This window comes from Quercus robur, chromosome 5 (assembly GCF_932294415.1).
Source record: "Quercus robur chromosome 5, dhQueRobu3.1, whole genome shotgun sequence".
In the NCBI taxonomy this organism is placed as follows: Eukaryota; Viridiplantae; Streptophyta; class Magnoliopsida; order Fagales; family Fagaceae; genus Quercus; species Quercus robur.
Window position 1 is genome coordinate 56,988,141 of NC_065538.1, and position 24,735 is coordinate 57,012,875.

The following is a 24,735-nucleotide window of genomic DNA, read 5'->3' on the forward strand; positions in this document are numbered from 1 at the left end:
TCTTATACTTGGAGGGGCATCTTCAATGGGTTGGAAGTAGTTAAAAGAGGTAGTCGGTGGCGAGTTAGCAATGGCGAAAGGATTTATATTTGGGAGGATAAGTTGCTTCCTACTCCAACAACATACAAAGTAATCTCCTCCCCAAAGCATTTTAATGATTATCCTAGGGTCTTGACACTGATTGATAGAGACACGAGGAGGTGGAAAAGTGATGTAGTAAGATCTTTGTTCTTGCCTTTTGAAGCAAGGACTATCCTAAATATTCCCCTCAGCCATAGCCTTCCAGAAGACCAAATCATATGAGTGGGTAATAAAAAGGGAGAATTCAGTGTAAAAAGTGCTTATTATATTGCGGTTAGGGTGCTAGAAACAATGGAGGAAGGTGAAAGCTCCTTGGGTGATGCTAGGAGCCCTCTTTGGAAGAAATTTTGGCACTTGAACATTCCTCCCAAGGTACGTATTTTTGCTTGGAAAATGTGTATGAATGCTCTTCCTACTTTTGTGAACTTGCAAAGAAGGGGTATTAATATTTGTGATATTTGTCCGGCTTGTGGGAAAGAGCTTGAATCAAATTTCCATGTTTTTGTTAAATGTGAAGTGGCTAGGAGAGTATGGAGTTGTTGAGTAAATAATCTCGTTAATTTGCTGGATGTAAATATGGATATTATAGATATTGCTATGAAACTTATTGAATCGGGTACTTCCTGTGACTTGGAGGTTTCCTTTGGGGTTGCATGGGCAATATGGTATAATAGGAATAAAATTGTGCATGAGGCCTCAAGTCAATATCCTCACCAGATTTGGTGTTTTGCTGAAAAATATATTTGTGAATTCAAAAGCGCCCCAATAATTTGCTCTCAAGGCTTGGCTAAGACATATGGGAAGTGGACAGTGCCTCCACTAGGTTCTGTTAAGATCAATGTAGATGGTGCCACATCTAAAAATGAAAGAAACTCAAGTGTGGGAGTAGTTATAAGGGATGTAGATGGTAATGTTCTTGCTGCTTGCTGTAAATATCTACAGGGTCAATATTCAGTGGAGGAAGTTAAAGCTCTGGTTATGGAGTGTGGTCTTCTTCTTGCCAAAGAGCAAAAGCTATCTCATATTATTTTGGAATCTGATGCATTAATAGTTATTTCTAATGTCACAGAAGCTGAAACAAGTGGCTGGCTTGGCCATGTGTATCAAGGGATTCGTGGTTTGTTGTCTTCGTTTAGTAGTTGGAATATCAAGCATGAGAAAAGGGAATACAACAAGGCAGCTCATATGCTTGCGCAATATGCTAGGCAGAAGGAAGAATCTTATGTTTGGAAGGGAGTTTGTCCTCCCATGGTGGCTCAGGTTATTCAGGAAGAGGGTGTGTAGTTTGATTCTGTATTGAGCTTGCCTTTTGGCTTTGTTGTACTCTCTTTTCTATTTGGTATTGAAATTCCAGTTATGTTGCCTTTCAAAAAAAAAAAAAAAAAAAAGAATTTTGTTTCAAGAAATCTAAGTTTGAAAGCTTCCTTACAAGCCCATATGCGGGCTTTCAAAAAAGATGAGAATCCTTTCATTTGGTGGGACGGCTGCTACAGGGACTCCGTGAAAAGAAATTTTAAGTTCGCAAAAAAGTCAAGTGGACTTTTAACTTTCATTTTTTTAATCGCGGGAGCGTCGGCTGCGAGAACTTTGCAAGGAAGCATTGATCTATGGTTATGTATAAATATAAGGTTTAATAAGAAGTATAACAACAATTTTCAAGTTCTCTATTTGCCTTTTGTCTTTTATGCTCAAAATAGAAAATTATCAGGATTGTCATATGATATTATACATATAATTTACACTTATTTTTTATTAAAGTGATTTCAATTATATAAAAACTTCTTATTGAACCTTATATTTATACATAACCATAGATCAATGCTTCCTTGCCGCGATTAAAAAAAATGAAAGTTATAGTCCACTTGACTTTTTTGCGAACTTAAATTTTTTTTCACGGAGTCCCATAGTAGCCGTCTTCCCAAATGAAAGGATTCTTAAACTTTTCGAGAGCCTGTACATGGGCTTGACAAGTTAAAACAAGTATATATAACGACAATTTTCAAATTCTTTATTTTTTACCTCCTCCCTCTAAAAAATGAAACAAATTCCAACCAACCAATAATTTATTGCTTAATGGTTGCCAACATTATTAAACCATTGTCAAGCCTTAAGAATATCAAGTTTCTTTACAAAAATAAGGAAAATAATATTTTTTTTTATATATATAAGTCAATAGTTATAACAATAGAGATTCATAAACAGTTTATAACTAGTTGTTATTTATTAGAATGTAAATTCTATCAGGATTTATCATAAAAGCTATAACTATACTCTTTAATTATCTATTTCAAATGTGTTTAAAATGATTAAACACAGTCTCATACTAATCCAACAAACATTAATTATGGTTATGTATCTACATAAGAGTTAATAAGAAATTATTATTATAGAATTACTCTCTTTAATATGTAAATTCAAATTATATATATAACATTAAATGACAATGGTGATAATTTACTATTTTGAGCATTAAAAAATGCATTGTATTAATTTATCTATATATGAAAATGAATAAAAAATGAGATAAAGTGATCATAAATACAAACCATGACACTTGGACAATCGATAGTAAAACTATGGGTAAAATTTGCACACGTGGCAATTGAATAGGTCTATTACTTGGCTATTTTGAACATTAAAAAAAAAAAAATCCACTATATCTTTTTATCTTTGGATCAAGTTCGCTGGTTGCTGGACTAGAATTTACCATCATTTAGGGAAGCCTGATTGTCAGACAAGGGGTTGTATTCCATCAATATCCCTTCAGATTAGCATCTCTTTCAAATATTGTATCAATCTTTCATGAGATGCATTTGCCTTTCAAAGGAATGAAATTTTTTTTGTTGTTGTTCTTGTACGTAGGAAATAGATTGTTTTATATTTTTATATGAAACAAAATATGAAGTGTGAACAACTTGTAAAACCAATGACTTCATATACATATTTTTAGATGAGATGACTAATAAATTTTTTTTCTATTGTGAACATCTAGAAACTAAATCTGAAGTGTGTACAACACATATTCATAATTTAAGAAAGTAAAAAATAGTAATTTTTTTAAGTAAATTACCAAATACCATTTTCTAAGTTTTTAGAACACAATTGTTGAGTACATTAGATTGATATTCAAGATTTTATTTTTCAATTTCCTAACGAGAAATTAAAATAGTATAAAGAAAATTTTAAAATCCTCTCTAATTTTCCTCACTCTCTCTACCTATAAAAAATGAAACCAAGTCCAGCCAACCACATTCTCAAAAAAAAAAAAAAAAAAAAAAGTCCAGCCAACCAACTATTTATTTTTCTATGGTTATGTACATAAGGCTTAATAACATTTTTATTCTTCATCTTCGGGTACTATCGAGGCAATCTGCAAGTATTTGAGCACTTCGGAGGCTTTGGAGGAAATAACTTCACTAAGGTTCCTTGAGCCCTCGGTTTGCCAGTATGCTCAATGTAGACTTTGTCGTCCAAATATTGGAAATTCCTCCTCAAGTGCAACCATCAATTTCAGAAGAAAATCCGGTCCTAAGGCAATACATGCCCCCTTCACCCTGATGCATCTACCACTCTAAATGAGATTTTCGTTTTAAGAAATCTAAGTTTGAAAGCTTCCTTACTAGCCCGTATACGATGTTTCAAAAAAGATGAGAATCCTTTGGTGGGACGACTGCTACAAGGACTCCGTGAAGAATTGTTTTAGTTCACAAAAAAGCCAAGTTGACAGTAACTATCGAGGGAGCTTCAGCTTAGAGAACTTTGTGAGGAAGCATTGTTCTATGGTTATGCATAGACATAAGGCTTAGTTAGAATTCTTTATAGAATTGAAATCACTTTAATATAATAAGTGTTAATTATAAGTATATTATCATATGACAATGTCGATAATTTTCTATTTTGAGGATATAAAAAAAAAAAAAAAAAAACGAAAGATTCATTATATTAATTTCACTCTAGATTAAGACGAATTAAAAATAAGATAAAGTGATAAACAAACCATGATGCTCAAAAAATTAAAAGTAAAAATATTAGTAAAACTTGTACACATGGCAATTGGATGGACGTCTACTTCGCTATTTTGAACATCAAACATAAAAAAGGAAAAAAAAAAAAATTCCATTTTATCAATTTATCTCTAAATTGAGATGAATAAAAAATAAAGTGATAAACACAAACTTATTAGTAAAATCCATACAAGTGGCAATTGGATGGGGTATCTACTTGGCATTCCCATAACTATTATGACTTAACTTTTATCCTATAATAACTATTCTCAAAAAAACCTTTTATCCTATAACTAGTATTATTCTCATGCAATGCATAGCTTATTAAAATTATCAATATGAATAGAAGATTATATTAATAATTAATGAGTCACTTAAAACTTTAATAGTTGTACCTAAAGTAAATTAACTATTATAGTAATTAAAAGTCACGTGTAAAAAATATATTTATTAATTTACAAACAAACACACAATTCTATTAACACTTCATATGAATCGGCAAATAAAAATAGGAAAAGGGAACAACGTGAATAGATCCTATTCACAAACACCAAAAAAAAATCATTTTTTTTTTAGGAAATAGTTATACTTAGAGTGCGTTTGGGAAGCGCGTTTTGCTTCCCAGACGCACGTTTACGTTTCAGAAATTTTTTTTTTTTTTTTTTTTTTTGGGTCAAGCCGTAACTTTTTGACTTTTTTGTTGTGAACAGTGCTTTTATGCACTGTTCATAGGTCCCACAAAATACATTTTTCAGCAACTTTTTCATTAAAAGTGGGTCCCACGATACTATTCACATATTTAAAAATTATTTTGCTACAGTGTTTTTCAGTTTTCAGTTTCAGTTTTCAGTTTTCAGCTGTATCCAAACGGACCCTTATTAGAACATACAAATACGAAAGTAGTATTCATATTACTTTTTTTTTTTTATAATATATTACATAACCAAAGCACTACTACAAAAAGGTCTAATTTTTGTAGTAGTAGCCTAGGGTTATAAGGATTGAAACTCTAACACACACAACTAATGTGAAATAAACATTTCATTTAGATGCATAATTCTAGTTAAAGACCCATGTTTGGTTATAAAGTTATATAATATATAGTTTATTTGAGAACCAATAATTTAATGAATGATTATTACATAACGTTAGAATTTTCATCTAACATATTAACGGTGTTATTATGACATTTGTAGTTGGTACTAATAAAGTGTGTGCATCTAAATTATGTATCTAATGGAGCTACAATATAATGAGTATTGTAAAACAACAATAATAATGAAAAAATATATTGAAAATAGTTTTTTTTTTTAAATATTATATTAAAAGTAGTTAAAACCTTTTGAGGATGATGAATACCTCTTTATAATCTATGTTTTTAGTGTACTCGTATTCCTCTTTATCGTAGTTCTTTATCAACAATTTGAGACCATCAAGACTTATTACTCAAGACAAAGAACCAATAATTAACTGCAACTGAAAAATGGACTTGGGAAGTAGAGGTCAACGTTGAATATCATAGTTTTTTTTTTTTTTTTTCCCATTTATTTGTTTTCTATTTTTTCATTCAAGTTTTAGCAAACAATGTTATTGAATTGTTTAAGATTCAAAACAATCCAAAAAAGAATTGAAACCAAACTTAATTAAGTTGAAACCCTAATTCAATAATTAAAACAATTTGACATTAAAAATGAAAATAAAAGCTTAGTTAAGTAGTAAAGAGAGACTCATATGAGAATTGAGCTATTTTATGAGTGAGGAGGAGAGAGACAAATGAGTTTCACTTCACAAAGGAAAATAAAAATTGTTATGTTATTCTATTAAAAAGATCGTGTATTAAGAAATAAAATAAAAAACTATTGAGAAGTCTAAATGTAAAAAAAAAAAAAAAAAAAAAAAAAAAAAAAAAAGAAGAAGAAGAAGAAGAAGAAGAAGAAGAAAGCTTTAGTAGACATATTGTGGAATATGTACATTAATCTCTTTTCCATCCTCGTTAACCTAAACTGGTGCAAGCGCAGCTTTTCATGCTTCGTCTAATTCAATATGCTTTGCAAGCCCCACCACCGTTTTAAAAAAAAAAAAAAAAAAAAAAAAAAAAAAAAAAAAAAAAAAAACATATAAACATATTTCACAATGAATGCATGTGTACATATTGATAATTTGGTCAATCTATTAGACCATTAGTTCTCGTGGAATTGTGAAATTCATGTTGTGGTGGGCCTTTTGTGTTGTTGGGTTTTGACCTCTTCTGTTGTACCACGGCCCGTGATTTTGAGGTAGGAGAGTTGGGATTAGCCTAAGTGAAACACACCTTAGGCCAATTTGCGCACAAGTTGGGTCATTTCAGCATAAACGTGTCTTGGCAAAAGTCCTGAGTGTACGGTGTGCTTGTGGCAGAAACAACTATTACAGCAGGAAATGCAATGCGGCAGAATAGCTATAACATTTAACAAATAATACTTACGCATGTGGACACAAGGGGGGTAAAAAGTGTCGGAGTTGCCACCTAGTTATATGGTCTAAGAACCATGAATATAGCGTCATTTCGAGGAAGAACTTTTGATCTTACTACCAGAGTATAGGCTCGGAGTTTAGGTGCATTCTTGGAAAGGTGTTATGCACTCAAGATTGCCCAACCCTAAGGTTGGCTTCCCATCGTTGTGTCTTATATCTTAACCTAATTAAAAGCACGTTCGATACTTGTATCTGTACTTACACACACACTAGCATACATCTATGCATACAATCATGACATCATTCATCTTAAAACAACATACTTATCAACCTAAAGCAAGAGAGCCAAACACAAAAGAAACCCTAGCATACAAAATCCTTTCATGTATCGAACAAGGCAACCACCCAAGCATGGCAACATACATATCATCTTAGTAAGGAAAACATATCATAAACCCTAATAACACATCTAAGCATGTTCCATCATATCATCAAAGAGAAACTCTAACACAAATGCATGGACATTGCTAATGCATGACTTACCTTTTACTTACCCTTCAGCAGCACAACACCTATGGCATCAATGTATGAACATGTGAATGAATGGTATTAAAACTAAGAAACCCTAATCTAAACCCTAATTTAAACATGTGATAACAAAAAAAAAAAAACATGTTAAAAGGTGAACAGGAAAATATGGGGCTTAAAACATATGAAAAAGATGTTACACAAAACAAACATGTGAATGCAGAAACAAAACAAACAAAAAATCAGGGTTTTTGATTAACGGCATCAGGCATGCTGGAATAGGTCTGCGTACACATGAGTTCAGTTTATGTGTGCAAGCTAGATCATGTGTATGCTGATTTTTACCCAGAAAACCCAAAACAAAGAAACAGGGCAGAAGCCAAACAAGAGAGAAAATGTAAATCTAGCAACCTAACATGCTAAAAAAAAAAAAAAAGAGACATAAAGAAAGCCTAAAACTAACCTAAACAAACATATATAAACATAACCGAAAAAAAGAAACAGATTAAAGAAAAAATTAAAGACAGAAATGGAAAAAGAAAAGTTCAAAAGAATACTTCAAAAAAAGAAGCTTTCAAGCTTGATTTTGACCGTTCCTCCTAGTCAATCTATTCACAAATTAATAGAAACGTGATTAGCAATGTTAAACTAAAAGGATTAGGGCTAAAAAAGGTCTCAATCAAATAAAAAAATGACTTGAGGGTGTTTTGTAAAACTCCCTTTTAATTCACTATTTTCTAGTGAATTTTAGGTTTTTCCAGTGGGATTTTTGTGTGCTTTGAAATTGTACCATGTAAGGCTTTTTATAGTTGAGAAAATGGGATTTGGAATGGCTCCCAAACGATGTGAGATTCATTCCAAACCTCAGCAATTATTGCAGAAAACTTACCTTTCTTATGCTTCTAAACCCTAGTTGTGTACGCAAGAATATGCTTGCATACGCATGCTTTGGCTCGCGTACGCAGGTCGTGACCCACGCATGTAGGCTGAGGGCTACTTTGGTCATTTTATTTCCAAAAATAAATTTTTGCTTATTTAAAAGGTTATATTTTCCATTTTAACATTCCTTAAGTCAATTTAATATTTGATTTGACTCTAAGCGTGCCTTGAACCTTAGAGTTTGGGCATAATTGAGGAACGAGGGCCCGAGTTATAAGGGGTAAAAAATGTGGTATCTATAATACCTAAATAAAAGGACAAAGGAATCTAACAAGGTTATGGCAGAATAATACAACCACAAGTAACAAAGTTACAACAAGCAATTCAGTAATAAAGTAACAAACTAGTCATTCATCAATCAAAAGGTAAAACTCGTCTGCCAAAGATATGGACTTAGCTATTCAGCAAACACAAGTCCAAAAAGGGAGCCAATCTCCAATGTGAGTAATCTTAGAGAAGGCTTTTGCCATAGAGATTACACACTTTGGAAAAAGTACCTAGATGACTTAAACTCTAATTCTTAACTTCTCAGAGAGTGGATTTGTCAAGAGGGAGAGAAATGGATAGCCTATTGATGCATGCCTCTATTCCTATCACTAATGCTTTTCTTTGATTTTTCCTTTTCTTTTCTCTCATTTTTCTTCCTTGCTCTACCTCTATTTCTTTTCATGGTGATGATACCTCTTTTCTGGATGCCCCTCTACTGTTTACAACTACCACCTTTTATATTGTTTGCCATGATGAGATTTTCCATTTTTACCTCTCAACCGCTTTTGGCTTCTATGAGTGTCCTTCCAAGACTGCCATTGGCCTACCGATTGCCCAGCCACTACCATTGCACTGAATGTGTTGGCTGCACCACTTCTCATTCCCAGACAAAATGGCTTGTCTTGTTTCTTACTTTCCTCCGTTCTTACTACTCTCATTTGGATAAAGATTGAGCATCTCCCTCACCTACCTCTATGGCATGTATCAAGTGGTCCCATCTTATTCTTACTTCTTTTGGGTGAGATGCCATCCCAACAGGACATTTCTCCCAAAGAAGTTTGAGCAGGAACCCTAAAATAGACTCTCTCTTTCTCCCCACTGCCAGACCACACCCTCTAATACCCTTGACCCGTGGCCCACCTCCCATGTATTGGCTGGGTGCAAGTAGGTGATGCCTGGGCCCTTTATGTATGCTTTACTTCCGTCTGAATCCATTTCTTTCTGGCCTTTACGTCATTTCTGCTGCCTTCGTGTTTATCTTATTCTACTGTACGTTATGGTAGGTGTTTAACTCTTGCAGCGTGAAGGACATATAGGGCTTTTAGGCTCATGTCCCTTGCCTTTCACTCCTTCCCCAAGCCAGACATTGCTTAGGTGAAGGCTCTCTCCTACTTGCCTGGCCCATGTTCCCTTATTTCTTGTGTCCGTGGGCCTCTTGGCTAGGGATCCTGTCATGCTACTTCATTGTTCCTACTATATCATTACCTCTATTTTATTTCTCATTACCCATGGGCTTACGAGCTGATGCTCCTACCATGTCAATCCACTTTCCATATCTTCACCTCTTTGGGGCTTTATTGGCCAACATTCTTGCTGTGCCACCCCATTTCATTCCTCAAGCTTCCTCGGCCTATTTACTTCCTTTTTACCTCTTTTACTCCCATGAGCTTTTTTCTAAATCTTTTGGGCTTCCTTGGCCCAATTACCACATTTTTACCTCTTATTACTTTTTGGGCTTATTGGCCTTTAAGCCAACCTAATGAATTTACTAATTCATTTCCTGGCTTCCCCGACCCATTTACTTTTTCTTTATCTCTTATTATTCTTGTGGGCCTACTGGGCTTGCTTTACTATTTTCTCTTCTCACTTTTTTCATATTGTTGGGCTTCTTCTGCTATTGGGTCATTTGTCAAAAGTGGGCATCAACACATGTCTAGCTATATTTGTTTTTTTCTAAACATGTATAACCCTATTTAATCATTAATTCTCAAACTATAACATATTTAGGGGAACAATTTGGTGGCCCAGTCCTTGTTATTCAAGTCTTGGTCCAAAAAGTCCAACACAATGAATTCTTGTAGAGTGTGGGTTTAAGAACTAGGTTTAAGTAAGTTAAACGAATTGCTGCATGGGTTGAGGGAATATATGAACAAGAACCAAAAGGTTTAAGTAAGTTAAACGAATTGCTGCATGGGTTGAGGGAATATATGAACAAGAACCAAAGTCATTATGCTTCAAAATCTTCAAGAATAATAAGGGTCAAACCTAATTTCTGGATACAAAGTAATGCAGCAGAACCTCTTTACCTGCAATAGTCTTTTTTTTTTTTTTTTTTTTTTTTATGCCCTCTCTTACGAGGACTTATACACATTATATAGGCCCTTTCTTATCATCTGGGCTTTACACTTATCGATCATCTAAACCCTTACTTGAGCACCTGTCCTATCAGACACCCATCTCAGTTATTTGTGAGTTGCGGTAGCCAAGGTTCACTGTTCAGGGGTCTTCTCCACATTAATATGGCTAGGAAAGTAGCTGCAGTGCATTCAATGTGGCGGTGACAGCTTTTGCTTAGATATTTCGTGTTTCCTTCCTATTTACGTATCTAGGAAAGGGGTTTCAGTGGCTGGGATGTACATTTGCTCCGGATTTTCAGTATCCGAGGAGAAATTCCTCCTCGGACATGTCGCCTTCGTTTCCAGTGACGTTTGAATATGGATTGCTTGAGTCACATTGACTCCTCGGATGGGCTGGACTCCTCGGATGGGCTGGGGTCCTCGGATGGGTCCAAGGCCCAACCTGTTATTTTGGGCCGATCCCCACAATAGCCCCTCAAAACTCCCATTTTTGATCTCCTTCTGAGGAGAAAACCGGGGTTTTGACCTTACAAGGGATGAGCTTAATTAGTTCCTAATTCACATGTGTGGGGGCAGTTACTTTTGACGCGCTACAATTTACGAGGTGCGGCTATTTACTCCAGGCAGCTTTATGTCTCCCTTATCTAACGGCAAGGCGCAAATCTAACGGCTGACATTCTTCCCCGAGTTCTTGAGCGAGAGCGATCCCCTTTTTCCCCCTTACTATATAAAGCCCTAAGGAAACTTGTTTTTCCTTTTTTTACTAGCATATAAGAAGTCCAGAGAACTCCAGTGCCCAGAGATTCACGAACACTTCTGACCTTTAAATTTCTATAGCTACTTCTGCGAAACATCCTTCCTTGAAGAGATTTCCAAGCGTTTCAGTGATTGTTGTAAGGACACCCATAAGTTCTACTCTCTTCTTGCTTCAAATTTCTCCTCGGCTCTCAATTTTTATTTCAATTTTCTTTCTCAGCCCTCCGGTTTGATTTAGATGGGTAAATTCAAGTATCTAGTAGATACTTCGGCCGCCATGGAGGCTTTTAGGGCAAAATATCGTATCCCACATGGGGTGGTTTTGGAGTATTGTCCCCCAAAAGAAGTCTTAACAGATAGAGGAGTGGGTCAAGTCGTCATTCCCACGATTGCTTTTATAGAAGGAAGAATGGCACTTCCCATGCGTAGGATTACCCGGGACTACTTGTTTAACCATAGATTGACACCGCATCAGTGCACTCCAAATATGTTCAGAATCTTAGGCAGCATAGATGTCCTGAACGAGTGGATGGGTCTAGGCCTTACATGGCACGATGTAGTTCACCTGTACAAGTGCCACTACCTCAAGAAGGCGGGGTATTATCTTAAATCTCGGTCCGAGGTCGTGAGGCTAATCTCCTACCACTCCAAATCCAATAAGGGTATAAAGGATGACTTCCTCGTTGTCTCAAGAGAGTGGAGAGATGGTCTTCATTGTCCAACTCAGGCAGGAGATCCAAGTGCAGCGCCTCTAGGGCCAATCCTTTAGGGAGGGAGTCTAACCCTTTAGCTTCATTCTCTATTACTTAAAAATTAAACAAAATTTTTATAACCTAACCACAATATCCTTCTCGGCTATTTTGCAGATAAAGAGCACGTTGCTCCTCGGGTGAGCCACGTAAATGTTCCGGCCTTGAACTACCTTTTGAGGTCAGAGATCTACGTTAACAAGGACGGGCAACTGCATGCGGCTCATTTGGTTTTGGACTACCAACCCCTATCCCGCGCCTTCCAAGACGTTGGCCAAGCCATAAGAGCTGGTAGTCCGAGATTGGCTAGGATTGACGTATCCAAGCCCAAGTTTTTAGCTCGAAACGATCTCAAGCCAATCGTTTTACCTGGCATTCAAAATCCTCTACCAATTGCGCAACTGCGTTCACCAGACAATCTTGAAGCTGCGCACAAGTTGAAGGAGAAACTGAATTATCTCGTCTTTCTCTAGAGAAGGAGATAGAAGAGTTCTACTTTGAAGAGGATATTCCCAAAGCTCCTTTGATTAAGCTTTCAGATCCCGAGGGAGAGCAGGACCGAAATTCAGTGGTCGACGTGCCACTTGTTATAGCCTACTCGGACGACTCCTCAGACGAGGAGGTAGATAATATGGCTTCCAACAAAGGAAAAAGCGTACGAGAGTTGATGGCCTCCCGAGGCAAAGGGCAATCATCAAAGGTGCCCTCCAAGTCCCAGACCCCTATTCTTCCTCCCGTTGCTCCTTAACTCCCTTCCGATCTCGGCCTAAAAGTTAATCCGGACCTGAAGAAGAAAAGGCCGGTCAAAACCCTTGAGGAAGGCGAGGTGGGTCCCCACCCAGGTAAACAGCAAAAAACAACCTAGGTGCAGAGGGATAAAAGGGCTCCATCCGTAGAAAGCTGGGAAAATGGGGACCGGGTTGAAGAGCACGTTAGTCCGCGTACTTGGAGCTCGAAACTCGAGGTAGATGGAGTTGCCATTCCATATACCGCCTCGGTCCGAGAGTACAATAGGGGCCGAGCAGGGTATATAGTTGAGGCCCTAGAGCAGCCGGTGCTCCTTCCTAGGGACATGGAGGCTTACAGGCAATTTTTGCAACCTGAGCTCTTCCTATCCCTGAAGAGGGACCTTGCAATGGTAAAGCGATTCATCTTATCTTTGATTAAATTATTAGACCCCACCACATTTTAACATATTGTTTTGTTGTTTTCTGGGCAGAATACTCAGTAAGTGTTCGTGGCCGAGGAGTACTACCGCAACAACCGCAAGTTGGCTGACGTTGAGGCTCTCTCTCGTGCCGAGGTTAAGAAGACTTTAGGGTCTCTTAAGCAGGAGAATCATGAACTTTCTGAGAAGTTCAAAAAGGCTAAGAAGGGTCGCAGAAGCACTGAAGCCAGATTGAAGAATGCTGAAACTCAAGCAAAAGACCAGCGCCAAAAAACTGTTCGTGACCGAGACCAACCTCGCCACTGAAAAGCAAACAGTGTTGGATCTTACGGCCGCGTTACAAAAAGCCAAGGAGAAGGCCCGGCTGGCCAAGGAAGAGGCTCAACTAGTTAGGGAAGCAGCCGGGGCTGAAAAGAAGGCTTCTTATCAGCTTGGGGTGGAGGAGACTGAAGCCAGGCTTTCCGAGGAGCTACCAAAGGTATGCAGGGAATACTGCAGCATTTCATGGGCTCACGCTCTTAATGCTGCAGGGATCCCCATAGACTCGGTCTTGAGGTTGCCTGAGAAGGTCTTTTTCCCTCCTGAGATCCGAGAGACCCCTGACGATGCTACTGAAGCTTCTGAGCAGGCTACAGTTGTCCCTGATGCCATCCCCCTAGTTGACATTGTTGGGGGCTCTAGTCAAGTAGCCGTCCAGGCCGAGGATGCGGAAATGGAGAAGAACAAGGGCAAGGGCAAGGGCAAGAGCAAGGGCAAAAGAACCTCCTCTAAGGCCAAGGATCCTACTAAGGAGTCGGTCACCGAGGATCTTGGGGCAAATTCCCAAGCTAAGGACGTTCCCCCTCCTCAGCGAGAGAAAAAAGAGAATCCTCCTGCCAAGGCTTAGCTCCTAGGGTTTTTATTGCTGTATTTTTTTTCTTTTTTACGGGAGTTATCTTACATTTTATTCTTTTGCAAAGACTTCCCTTTGTATTATTCTCGGCCTATTAATATAGAATGATCTTTCTCTCATTTTTCTTTTATCTTTATGACTGATGTTGATAGAATTCCATTATTTTGTTAAAAATTAATGCTATTGTTCCTCTAGTTAATGTTTGCAATAATCCTACCGATATAAACAAATAAGAAGGGGTGGTGTCATGCGACGAATTTAGAACAATAGATGCTATTGTACGAGACTATAAACGTACCTTAAAATTGCACAAGAGTCCTGAGTTGTTAATTTCCCCTAAGTCTGTGGTCCGAGGAGCCATGCAGGACTTAAGTTCTGTTTAAAACTTGGATAGATGCCTTAAGTTGTTAATTTCCCCCAAGTCTGTGGTCCGAGGAACCATACAGGACTTAGGTTCTATTTAACACTCGAATAGATGTCCTAAGTTATTAATTTCCCCTAAGTCTGTGGTCCGAGGAGCCATGCAGGACTTAGATTCTGTTTAAAACTTGGATAGATGCCTTAAGTTGTTAATTTCCCCCAAGTCTGTGGTCCGAGGAGCCATGCAGGACTTAAGTTCTATTTAACACTCGAAATAGATGTCCTAAGTTATTAATTTCCCCTGAGTCTGTGGTTCGAGGGGCCATGCAGGACTTAGTTCTGTTTAAAACTTGGATAGATGCCTTAAGTTGTTAATTTCCTCCAAGTTTGTGATCCGAGGATCCATGCAAGACTTAGGTTCTGTTTAACACTCGAATAGATGTCCTAATTTATTAATTTCCCCCAAGTCTGTGGTCCGAGGAGTCATGCAGGACTTAGGTTCTGTTTAAAACTTAGATAGATGCCTTAAGTTGTTAATTTCTCCCAAGTCTGTGGTCCGAGGAGCCATGCAGGACTTAGGTTCTGTTTAACACTTGGATAGATAGAAGTGAGACAATGAACACGCAACAATCACGAGACAAAACAAAGGCACATCTGTTTTCATTAATAATAATATCTTCTTAGATTGTTTACATTCCATGGGCGAGGTACAATTTTCTCGTCTAGGTCCTCCAGATAATATGCACCTATTCCTGCCACAGAGGTGATGCGGTATGGTCCTTCCCAGTTGGGTCCTAGCTTGCTCCAAGAAGGGTTCTTGGTGCTGCCAAAAATGTTTCTCATCACAAGGTCGCCTGGCCCTAGGGGTCGCAGCCTTACATTAATTTCGTATCCCTGTTTTAACTTTTGGTGGTAGTAGGCCATTTGGATCATGGCTTTTTCCCTTTTCTCCTTGGCTAGGTCTAGACTTGTGCCCAGTAACTCGTCATTACTTCTTAGGGCAAAGGTGCTGGATTTTAATGTGGGGAAGCTGGCCTTGAGTGGGAGCACAGTTTCGACCCCATAAGTCATTGAAAAAGGAGTTTCTCCCGTTGACCGTCGCGGCGTCATTCGATAGGTCCATAAAACGTGTGGCAGCTCTTCCACCCATCTCCCCTTTGCATCATCCAACCTCTTTTTTAGCCCGCTCACTATGGCATTGTTTATGGCCTCGGCTTACCCGTTCCTTGGGGGTAAGCAGGAGTGGAATATCGGTTTGTGATCCCAAAGTCGCAGCAGTATTCCCTGAAATTTTTACTATCAAATTGAAGACCGTTGTCCGAGATGAGGGTGTCAGGGGTTCTGAAGCGCGTAATGATGTTTTTCCAAATGAATTTCTTGGCATCCACGTCCCTAATGTTGGCCAAAGGTTCAGCCTCTACCCATTTGGTGAAATAATCGGTGCCGACTATTATGTACCGCTTATTCCCTGCTGCTTTTGGAGGCCAACAATATCAAGACCCCACTGAGCAAACGGCCAAGGACTGGAGAGGGGGTTAAGGACTCCCCCTAGTTGGTGGATATTTGGGGCGAATCTCTGGCATAGATCACACTTCTTTGCATATTCTTAGGCCTCTCTTTGCATGTTCAACCACTAGTATCCTTGGGTGAGTGGCCTGTGCGCTAGGGATCTTCCTCCTGTGTGACTCCCATAAATTCCCTCATGCAACTCCTCAAGCAAAGACACGGATTCCTCTGGGTGTATGCATAGTAGGTACGGCCCAGAATTGGAACGCCTATATAGCTTGTGGTCCTCTGACAACCAAAACCGAGGAGCACTCCTCCGTATCTTTTCGGCCTCCAGTTTTCCTTCCGGTAATGTATCGTCTTTGAGGAAGTTCATTATAGGATCCATCCAGCTAGGATTCCTTTTAATCTGATGGATCCGAATTGTGTCTCTTTCGACCGAACTTGTCTTGCATAAATCCTCAACAAGGATCATTCGTGGCAGATCCTGCGTAGAAGACGTGGCAAGAGTGGCCAGCGAATCCGCATGTGTGTTCCCACTTCTAGAAACATGCGTCAGGTTAAAGGATTCAAAGTCTGATTGCAGGCGTTTGACTCGATCGAGATACTCTTGCATTCTGGTATCTCTAGCTTCTAACTCACCCATTACTTGGCCTATGACCAGTCTGGAGTCCGAGAATGCTTTTATTGCCTTTCCGCCCATTTTTTGAACCATCATCATTCCTTGAAGCAAGGCCTCATACTCAGCTTCGTTGTTCGTAACCGAGAACCCGAATCTTAGCGATTTTTCAATGGTAATACCTTCTGGCGATATCAGAACTAGCCCGATCCCAGATCCTTTCTGGTTGGCCGCACCGTCCACATAGACTTTCCAATGCGAGGTTTCTCGAGTTGAGATTATGCCAACCAATTTTCCATCCATGTTTTCCCTCTGTGTTATTGTTTCTACAGAGGGTTCAGCGAATTCTGCGAGTAGATCCGCGAGGACTTGACCCTTGACAGAGGACCTAAGCATGTATTTAATATCAAAAGCCCCCAAAAGTGCACTCCACATGGCGATTCTTCCCATGTAATTGGCGCTTCGGAGCACCGACCGAAGGGGAAGTTGGGTTAGAACAATGACCGTGTGTGCCTGAAAGTAATGGGGAAGTTTTCGCGTAACATGCACTATTGCCAGAATTGCTTTCTCCAATGGTAAGTAGCGCACTTCAGCCTCATGTAATGATTTACTTACGTAATATACTGGTCGTTGTATTCCATTATCATCCCGTATCAGTATCAGGCTTACAGCATGAGGGGCTACTGCTATGTACGCAAACAGGACCTCATCGGCCTCAGGGCTAGACACGATGGGTGGTCGCGACAGGTATTCTTTAAGTTGCTGGAAGGCTAGGACACAATCCTCCAACCACTCAAACCCTTTCCACTTATTTATTAAGAGGTAGAAGGGTCGACATCGGTCTGCAGATCGTGATATGAACCGGTTCAATGCTGCGATCATGCCAGTGAGTTTCTGCACTTCTTTCGGGTTCCGAGAAGCCTGTAGGCTATTAATCGCTTTGATTTGATCTGGACTTACCTCTATTCCTCTGTGGGTTACCATATAGCCTAGGAATTTCCCAAACTCGACCCTAAATGAACACTTAGAAGCATTGAGCCGCAACTTATGCTCCCTTAAGATGCCAAAGATGATTTTCAGGTCTTTCACGTGCTCGGACACCACCTTACTTTTTACCACCATATCATCTATGTAGACTTCAATAACCTTGCCTAGCTGCGGTTCGAACATTCTGGTCATCATCCTTTGATAGGTTGACCCTGTGTTCTTTAATCCGAAAGGCATCACCTTATAGTGATAGTTTCCGATGGGTGTCATGAACGCTGTTTTCTCCTGATCCTCTAATGCCAATGGTATCTGATGATAGCCCCGAAAGGCATCCAGGAAGCTCATTCGAGGGTGGCCTACAGTGGCATCTACCAGTCGGTCTATTCGAGGCAACGAGAACGGGTCTTTCGGGCATGCCTTGTTTAAGTCCGTGAAGTCCACACAGACTCACCACTTCCCCGTCTTCTTTCTTACCACCATCGTATTTGCCAGCCATTTAGGGTGAAAGACTTCTTTGATAGCCCCTGCCTTTTTCAGCTTCATCACTTCGTCTTTAACGGCACTGGCATGCCCTTTCGAAGGGTGCCGGGGTGGCTGCTTCTTTGGAATAGAAGATGGGTTAACGTTTAAGTAGTGACAAATGAGACTAGGGTCAACCCTCGGGGCATCGTAAGCGTCCCATGCAAATACATCAACATTTTTCCTCAAAAACCCGACCAGTTCCTCTTTTTCTTGAGGAGGTAACTCTAAACCAACCTGGAAAAATCTTTCTAGGTTATTGTCAACGGTAAACCTTTCCAAACTTTCACACCTTATCTCCTCGGCTAGTTCGTTGACTTGCGTTGCCGAGGTGGTTAATTGTTATAAGTTCTCAGAAGCTGAGAACTCGGCTTTGGACTGGCGTGAGATGGCGGCCACCATACATTGCCTAGCCATGGCCTGATCTCCATGAATCTCTTCCACTTGGCCTCCAGACGGGTATTTTACCTTTTGGTGAAGTGTAAAGGATACGGCTTCCAGGGCATGGATCTATGGCCTGGCTACTATCGTTGTATAGGGTGAGTAGGCATCGACCACAATAAAGTCCACCTCCACCACCTCTGATCCGGTCTGTATGGGTAATTTGATTTGCCCTTTAGGTACAACAGTCTTCCCTTCAAAGCTGATAAGGGGGAAGTCATAAGCCGTCAAATCCTCCGGCCTTAAGTTCAGCCCTTTGTATAGATTAGGGTACATTACTTCTACTGCACTGCCTAGGTTTACTAGTACCCTCTTCACATCGAAACCTGCAATTCTCAATATAACCACTAAAGCATCGTCGTGAGGCTGGATAGTTCCCCTCTTATCTTCGTCCGAGAATCCCAATATTAAAGAGCTTCCATTTTTAGACCTTTTAAACTCTCTTTCCCTGTTCTCAGTGGAGAGCTGAGCCACAGACAGCACCCTAGAAGGAAATGAGCCGATTCTTCTTGGAGCGGCAAGGATGACGTGTGTCGTCCCTGTGGGAGGTCTTAATGATACATCTTTTCGAGGTTCTTGCAAAAAGCCTAAGTGAGCTGCTTATAGGAGCCTATGGAATTTGTTTTCAAGTTGTTGAACCATCTCATCGCCACTAGCCCCGAGCTGGACGGGAAAACTTTGCACATCAGAGCCTCATTCTGGGAGTAGATGACCATTCTTTGGTTAAACTGGCTCACGTGCTCCACCGGGTCCGCTCAGCCGTTGTAGATGGCAAACATTGGTTGATTGAAACGTCGGGGTAATTTAGCCCCTTCAATCTTGTGCATGAAGGGTGACCTGGAGATCTGATCCAATGCCTTATTCATGGCATCATTACCCAATCCCTTGCTAGATGGGCTCTCATACCTCTGTGCAGGGCGCAATTCCTTCTCGTAAGAAAAATTTTCACTTGGGGGAGTTCTCGACCTCCGTCTTTAGCTAACGTCCTCCTCCTCGTTAGAGGATGCATCTAAACTAGAGGGAGATCGCTTTTGCCGTGCACGGCGCAACTTTCTTTTCAGGTCATCTATCTCGCATTGCATGGCATGATGGTTGTTTCGCCTTTGGGATACACGACTACCCACTTGGGTATGACTTTGGCTGGTCTGGGTAGTATGTACGCTTCCCTCATGATTCCTTCCATTGCCTGGATTTGTCCCCGGGTTAGGAGGATTATTTTGTCGTTGAGACCCAATAGGTTCCGTCAGTTGAGGATCAACTTGGTAGGGATTCTCCTGGTGTGGACCTAATCCTGCCATGCTTAACCATCGTACTTATTAACACTTAAGTTCTTCCCATAGACGGCGCCAATTGTAGGGGAACAATTTGGTGGCCCAGTCCTTGTTGTTCAAGTCTTGGTCCAAAAAGTCGGACACAATGAATTCTTGTAGAGTGTGGGTTTAAGAACTAGGTTTAAGTAAGTTAAACAGATTACTGCATGGGTTGAGGGAATATATGAACAAGAACCAAAGTCATTATGCTTCAAAATCTTCAAGAATAATAAGGGTCAAACCTAATTTCTGGATACAAAGTTATGCAGCAGGACCTCTTTACCTACAATAGTCTTTTTTCTCTTCTTTTTTTTTTTTATGCCCTCTCTTACGGGGACTTATACACATTATATAGGCCCTTTCTTATCATCTGGGCTTTACACTTATTGATCATCTAAACCCTTACTTGAGCATCTGTCCCATCAGACACCCCTCTCAGTTCTTTGTGAGTTGCGGTAGCCAAAGTAGTACTATTCAGGGGTTTTCTCCACATTAATGCGGCCAGGAGAGTAGTTGTAGTGCATTCAATGTGGCGGTGGCAGTTTTTGCTTAGATATTTCATGTTTCTTTCCTGTTCACATATCTAGGAGAGAGGTTTCAGTGGCTGGGATGTACATTTGCTTCGGATTTTCAGAATCCGAGGAGAAATTCCTCCTCGAACATGTCGTCTTTGTTTCCAGTGACGTTTGAATATGGATTGCTTGAGTCACATTGACTCCTCGGATGGGCTGGGGTCCTCGGACGGGTCCAAGGCCCAACCTGTTATTTTGGGCCGATCCCCACAACTTGTATTAATCTTCTGTCAACACAAAAATCTTACAATCGAAGCATTTACTGAATCATAAATTCATTACTCCTTAGAATTATATAACTAATTTGCCAAAGATGAATATGTTAATGGATGTTCTATTAGCTGAGCAGCAAATCTTCTTACAAAGCACATGTCATTAATTTGATGATTAAGTTAGCTGCCATAAGCAGGACCGGTTTGCAAACATAATATGGGTGCATTAGTTAAAGGTTTAAATGTCAAAAAAAGTTAATTTCTTTCCAAGTATTACATTACAATTTATATTGATGACATTTTTGCATATGGACGATTGTATGTTCTATTGTTTTTAATATGAGTTGTTTTAATGAAATAGGATGATTTCTTACCTCGGACAACCACTGCCCTGGAAGACGTATTCAAATCACTTATCTGGTAAAAAAAAAAAAGTATGTCATAGTCACGTTCTTTCATTTGGTAGTTCCTAGCATGCATGATTCTAGTTTTACTAAACATATGCAGAACCAATAGTGTGGGAGGAACTTGGGGAAAAGATGACTTCTATTAGTCTTGAAATGTATTGATTACACTATATACACAAATTTTCATGACTTCTGTCAGTCTTGGAATGTATTGCTTATAGCATTTACCCTTTTTTTTTTCTTTTTTGTTTTGCGAGCAGGCGCCCGCCCAAGGGGGTATGAAGCACGGGTGCATTTTCACGGGTGCGGGTGTGGGACTTGGTAATTTTTGAAAAAGTAGGGTGTAGGTGCAGCAATTAAAAATTTTCTAAAAATATTTTTATTTATATTTTTAATATATTGCTAAGCATACTTTTTCACATTATATAAACATATACCAAATTTAAGAGCAATAGTAGATAATAACTAAAACGTGATGTTCATAAATTAAATACAATCCACAAGTTTGAAACTAAAACATTCCATGATGTTCGGAAATTAGAATACAACTCACAAGTTTGAAACTAAAACAAAATAAAAGATAATCAACAAGACAATCAAATATAACCCACATCATCATCATCAAGATCAATAGCTTCACTTCAAACTTCACTTTCACTAGTAGTAACTCGTGCTAGCATTCCCAATAACCATGGCCTCCAACTCTGGCTCATCAAGTGTAAGGGTAGCATTCTCAAGAATTCTAGCTCCTCCATGTATGTCGCTTTCATTCCAAGAGTCTCCTGCAATATCCCACATCTTAGTTGATGTATTTACGTACTCCTCATTGCGCCTTGACAAGAGTCGAAGATTAGAATGCACATATACAAAAAAACATGCATTGTTGAAATACACGCACACACACAACAGATACATCATCCTTTTTTTTTTTTGATAAGTAAGAAGAGAATATTATTAATAATAGAAAAGCAAGAGAAACACAAAGAAAGCATATGATCATGTGAATTGGGATGCTTTGTTTTATCTGTTGGAGAGGATGGGCTTTGGGGATAGATGGAGGAGATGGCTAAAAACTTATGTCTCTACCATTCACTTCTCAGTTCTAGTTAATGGTTCTCCTGCTGGTTTCTTTGGTAGTTCTAGAGGTCTTAGACAAGGTGATCCTTTGTCTCCCCTTCTCTTTCTTTTGATCATGGAGGTTTTAAGCCATATCCTGAAGAAAACGGAGGAAGGTGGTTTCATTCAGGGTTTTCATGTGGGTCCTATTAATTCTACTAGTATCCGTGTCTCTCACCTTTTATTTGCTGATGATACCATTCTTTTCTGTGATGCCTCTAGAGAACAGATTCTTTCTACTAGGCTGGCTTTGACTTGTTTTCAAGCTTTTACTAGTTTGAAGGTGAATGTGCGGAAAAGTGAAATTGTCCTTATTGGGGAGGTGCGTAACATTCAGATTTTGACTAATATCCTTCAGTGCAGGATGGGCAGCTTGCCTATGATTTACTTGGGTATGCCATTAGGAACTATGTACAAAACAGCCTCTATTTGGAATCCGATCCTTGAGAGGATGGAAAAGAAGCTTTTAGGCTGGAAGCGGCTTTATTTGTCTAAGAGTGGTAGACTCACCTTGCTGAAGAGTACCCTTTCAAGCCTTCCGACTTATTACCTTTCCTTTTTTACTATCCCTAAAACTGTGGTGACTAGATTGGAACGCATTCAAAGGAGCTTCTTGTGGGGTTCTTTAGTGGAGTGTTTCAAATATCCATTGGTGGCTTGGGAAAAGATTTGTTTACCGCGTGAGTTGGGTGGTTTAGGAATTCAGAAGTTGGCGCCTTTTAATCAGGCCCTTTTAGGTAAATGGCTTTGGAGGTATGGCCATGAATCCTCGCATTTGTGGCGAAGGGTCATTGCCATGAAATATAGGGAGGGAAAAGGGGGTTGGTGCACTAGAGCTTGTAGTAGGGCTCATGGTTGTGGGTTATGGAGGAGTATTAGTGAAGGATGGGACACTTTCGCTAAGCATTTCTCTTTTGTGGTAGGGAATGGTTCTCGATTCTTTTTTGGCATGATAAGTGGACTGGGGATATTCCTCTTAAAATTCTTTATCCTTAGTTATTTTTGTGTTCAGCTCATAAGGAGGCTTGTATTTTTGATGTGTTATGCCCTCCGGTGGGTGATAATGATAGAGTGTGGAGTCTAAGATTTCATAGGGAATTCAATGATTGGGAGTTGGCGGCTTCCTGCTCCCTTCTTCTTTTCATCCAAACCCGAACTCCTAAGGGTGGAGGGTGTGACAGGCTTTGTTGGGATCATAATGGCAGTGGGAAGTTTGATACTCGGTCTTTTTATCATAAGATTCGAAATGCAGCTCCTTCCTCTTTCCCTTGGAAAGGAATTTGGAAAGTTAAGATTCCTAAAAGGGTGGCTTTTTTTACGTGGACAACAACCCATGGTTAGATTCTAACTTTGGATAATCTCATGCTTCGTGGTTGCCTTTTGGCGAATCACTATTGTTTGTGCTATTGTAATGTGGAATCTGTGGATCACCCGTTACTTTTTTGTCTAATAGCTCATTCTTTATGGATGTATATGCTTCGGTTGTTTGGGATCGATTGGGTCATGCCAGGTTCAGTTGTGGACTTATTATTTAGTTGGTATCATTGGCTTGGGAAGCATAGCTCTAACATTTGGGATTTGGTTCCTGGCTGCTTAATGTGGACTATTTGGACTAAACGGAATCAGCGGCCACAAGGATGAGTTAAATTAACCAGCTGTGGACCAGATGAGGAGAAAACTGTGGTTCAGTTATTAGAGTTTTGCTAGTGGACCATCTTTGATTGGTCTCGATGTTGGGGTTTCTCGGATTGTTCTACCCTTTTGGATTTTCTTTCATCTATTAGAATAGATTAGGAGCTGCTTCTGTCTTTTTGTTCCTTTTTCTTCCTTGCTACCAATATTATACTTGAGTTCATGGAGGTCAACAGTTCCAAGATGAATCCAACAGCATGTGATAGTTGTAGATAATAGACTGAACTTCACTAGAAAAGCATGGGATAGGAAAGACGCTGATAACTCATGCAGCATTATAAACTGCTGTTGCATTTTAAGAGAACTTCAGGAGTTGCAGAGAAAAGCAAAATAATGAATTCAAAACATAAAAAGATCATTGATGTTGAGAGCTCCAAACACACGACTTCAAACTCAAGTTGAAGGAATCAAGAAAGGTTGACCAACCCTTAAAAAGCTTTCCGTTCCAGTATTCATCAAAGTTCAATGCACCAGAACCAATCTCCTCAAACCACAAGGATGAGTTTTGAATGGTCCTATTTCAAACTCTTAAAGTATGAATATATAAATAAAAGAAGAAGAAAGAAGTCTCTACTCTCCTATGTTTTAAGCACCTTTAGACAAGTTGAGCAATCTCACTAACAGTGTTTTCTACTCTGTTTTGTTCTTTAATTGGGTTGGGAAATTAAAGAACAAAACTTTAACCACAAATTGCTATTGATATTTCTTGTCATTCCTCTTCCTTTTAAGAACCCTTTTAATTGAAAGATGCATCTGTATATTAATTTAAAAAATTGGCTATTGCATCCATGAAATTCATGAACTCAAGACTTCATAAGCTCTATAAGCTTGTATACTTCAGGATCCAAAATACTTCAATGTGCACAATAGTATAGAGAAAAATTAAATCTTTAAGAAACAAAAATTCAGCATTAATTTGTGTAAATATTGTAATAAGGAGAACAATTTCAATTCAATGAATCAAATTGATCCAATGCTAAAGACAATAGAGTGATAGACCAGCTGTGACCAAGTACTGTGTAATTAACATTTCAAGGAAGCCATAAGTAACTCAAATTAACCTGTAGAAGCAATTTCC

General features: G+C 39.2%; 1 protein-coding gene across 1 annotated transcript; it reads right to left on the minus strand.

Annotated features, from left to right (window-relative positions):
• Nucleotides 1-15,909: 15,909 nt before the first annotated feature.
• Nucleotides 15,910-17,385, minus strand: LOC126728405 (uncharacterized). The gene has a single exon (XM_050434231.1). The coding sequence runs from the start codon at nucleotides 17,383-17,385 to the stop codon at nucleotides 15,910-15,912; it is 1,476 nt and encodes a 491-aa protein (XP_050290188.1).
• Between the last annotated feature and the right edge of the window lie 7,350 nt (nucleotides 17,386-24,735).

What these genes read in the sequence shown, in the direction of transcription:
- LOC126728405 (XM_050434231.1), bottom strand. Translation starts at nt 17,385, where the DNA reads ATGGTAACCCACAGAGGAATAGAGGTAAGTCCAGATCAAATCAAAGCG.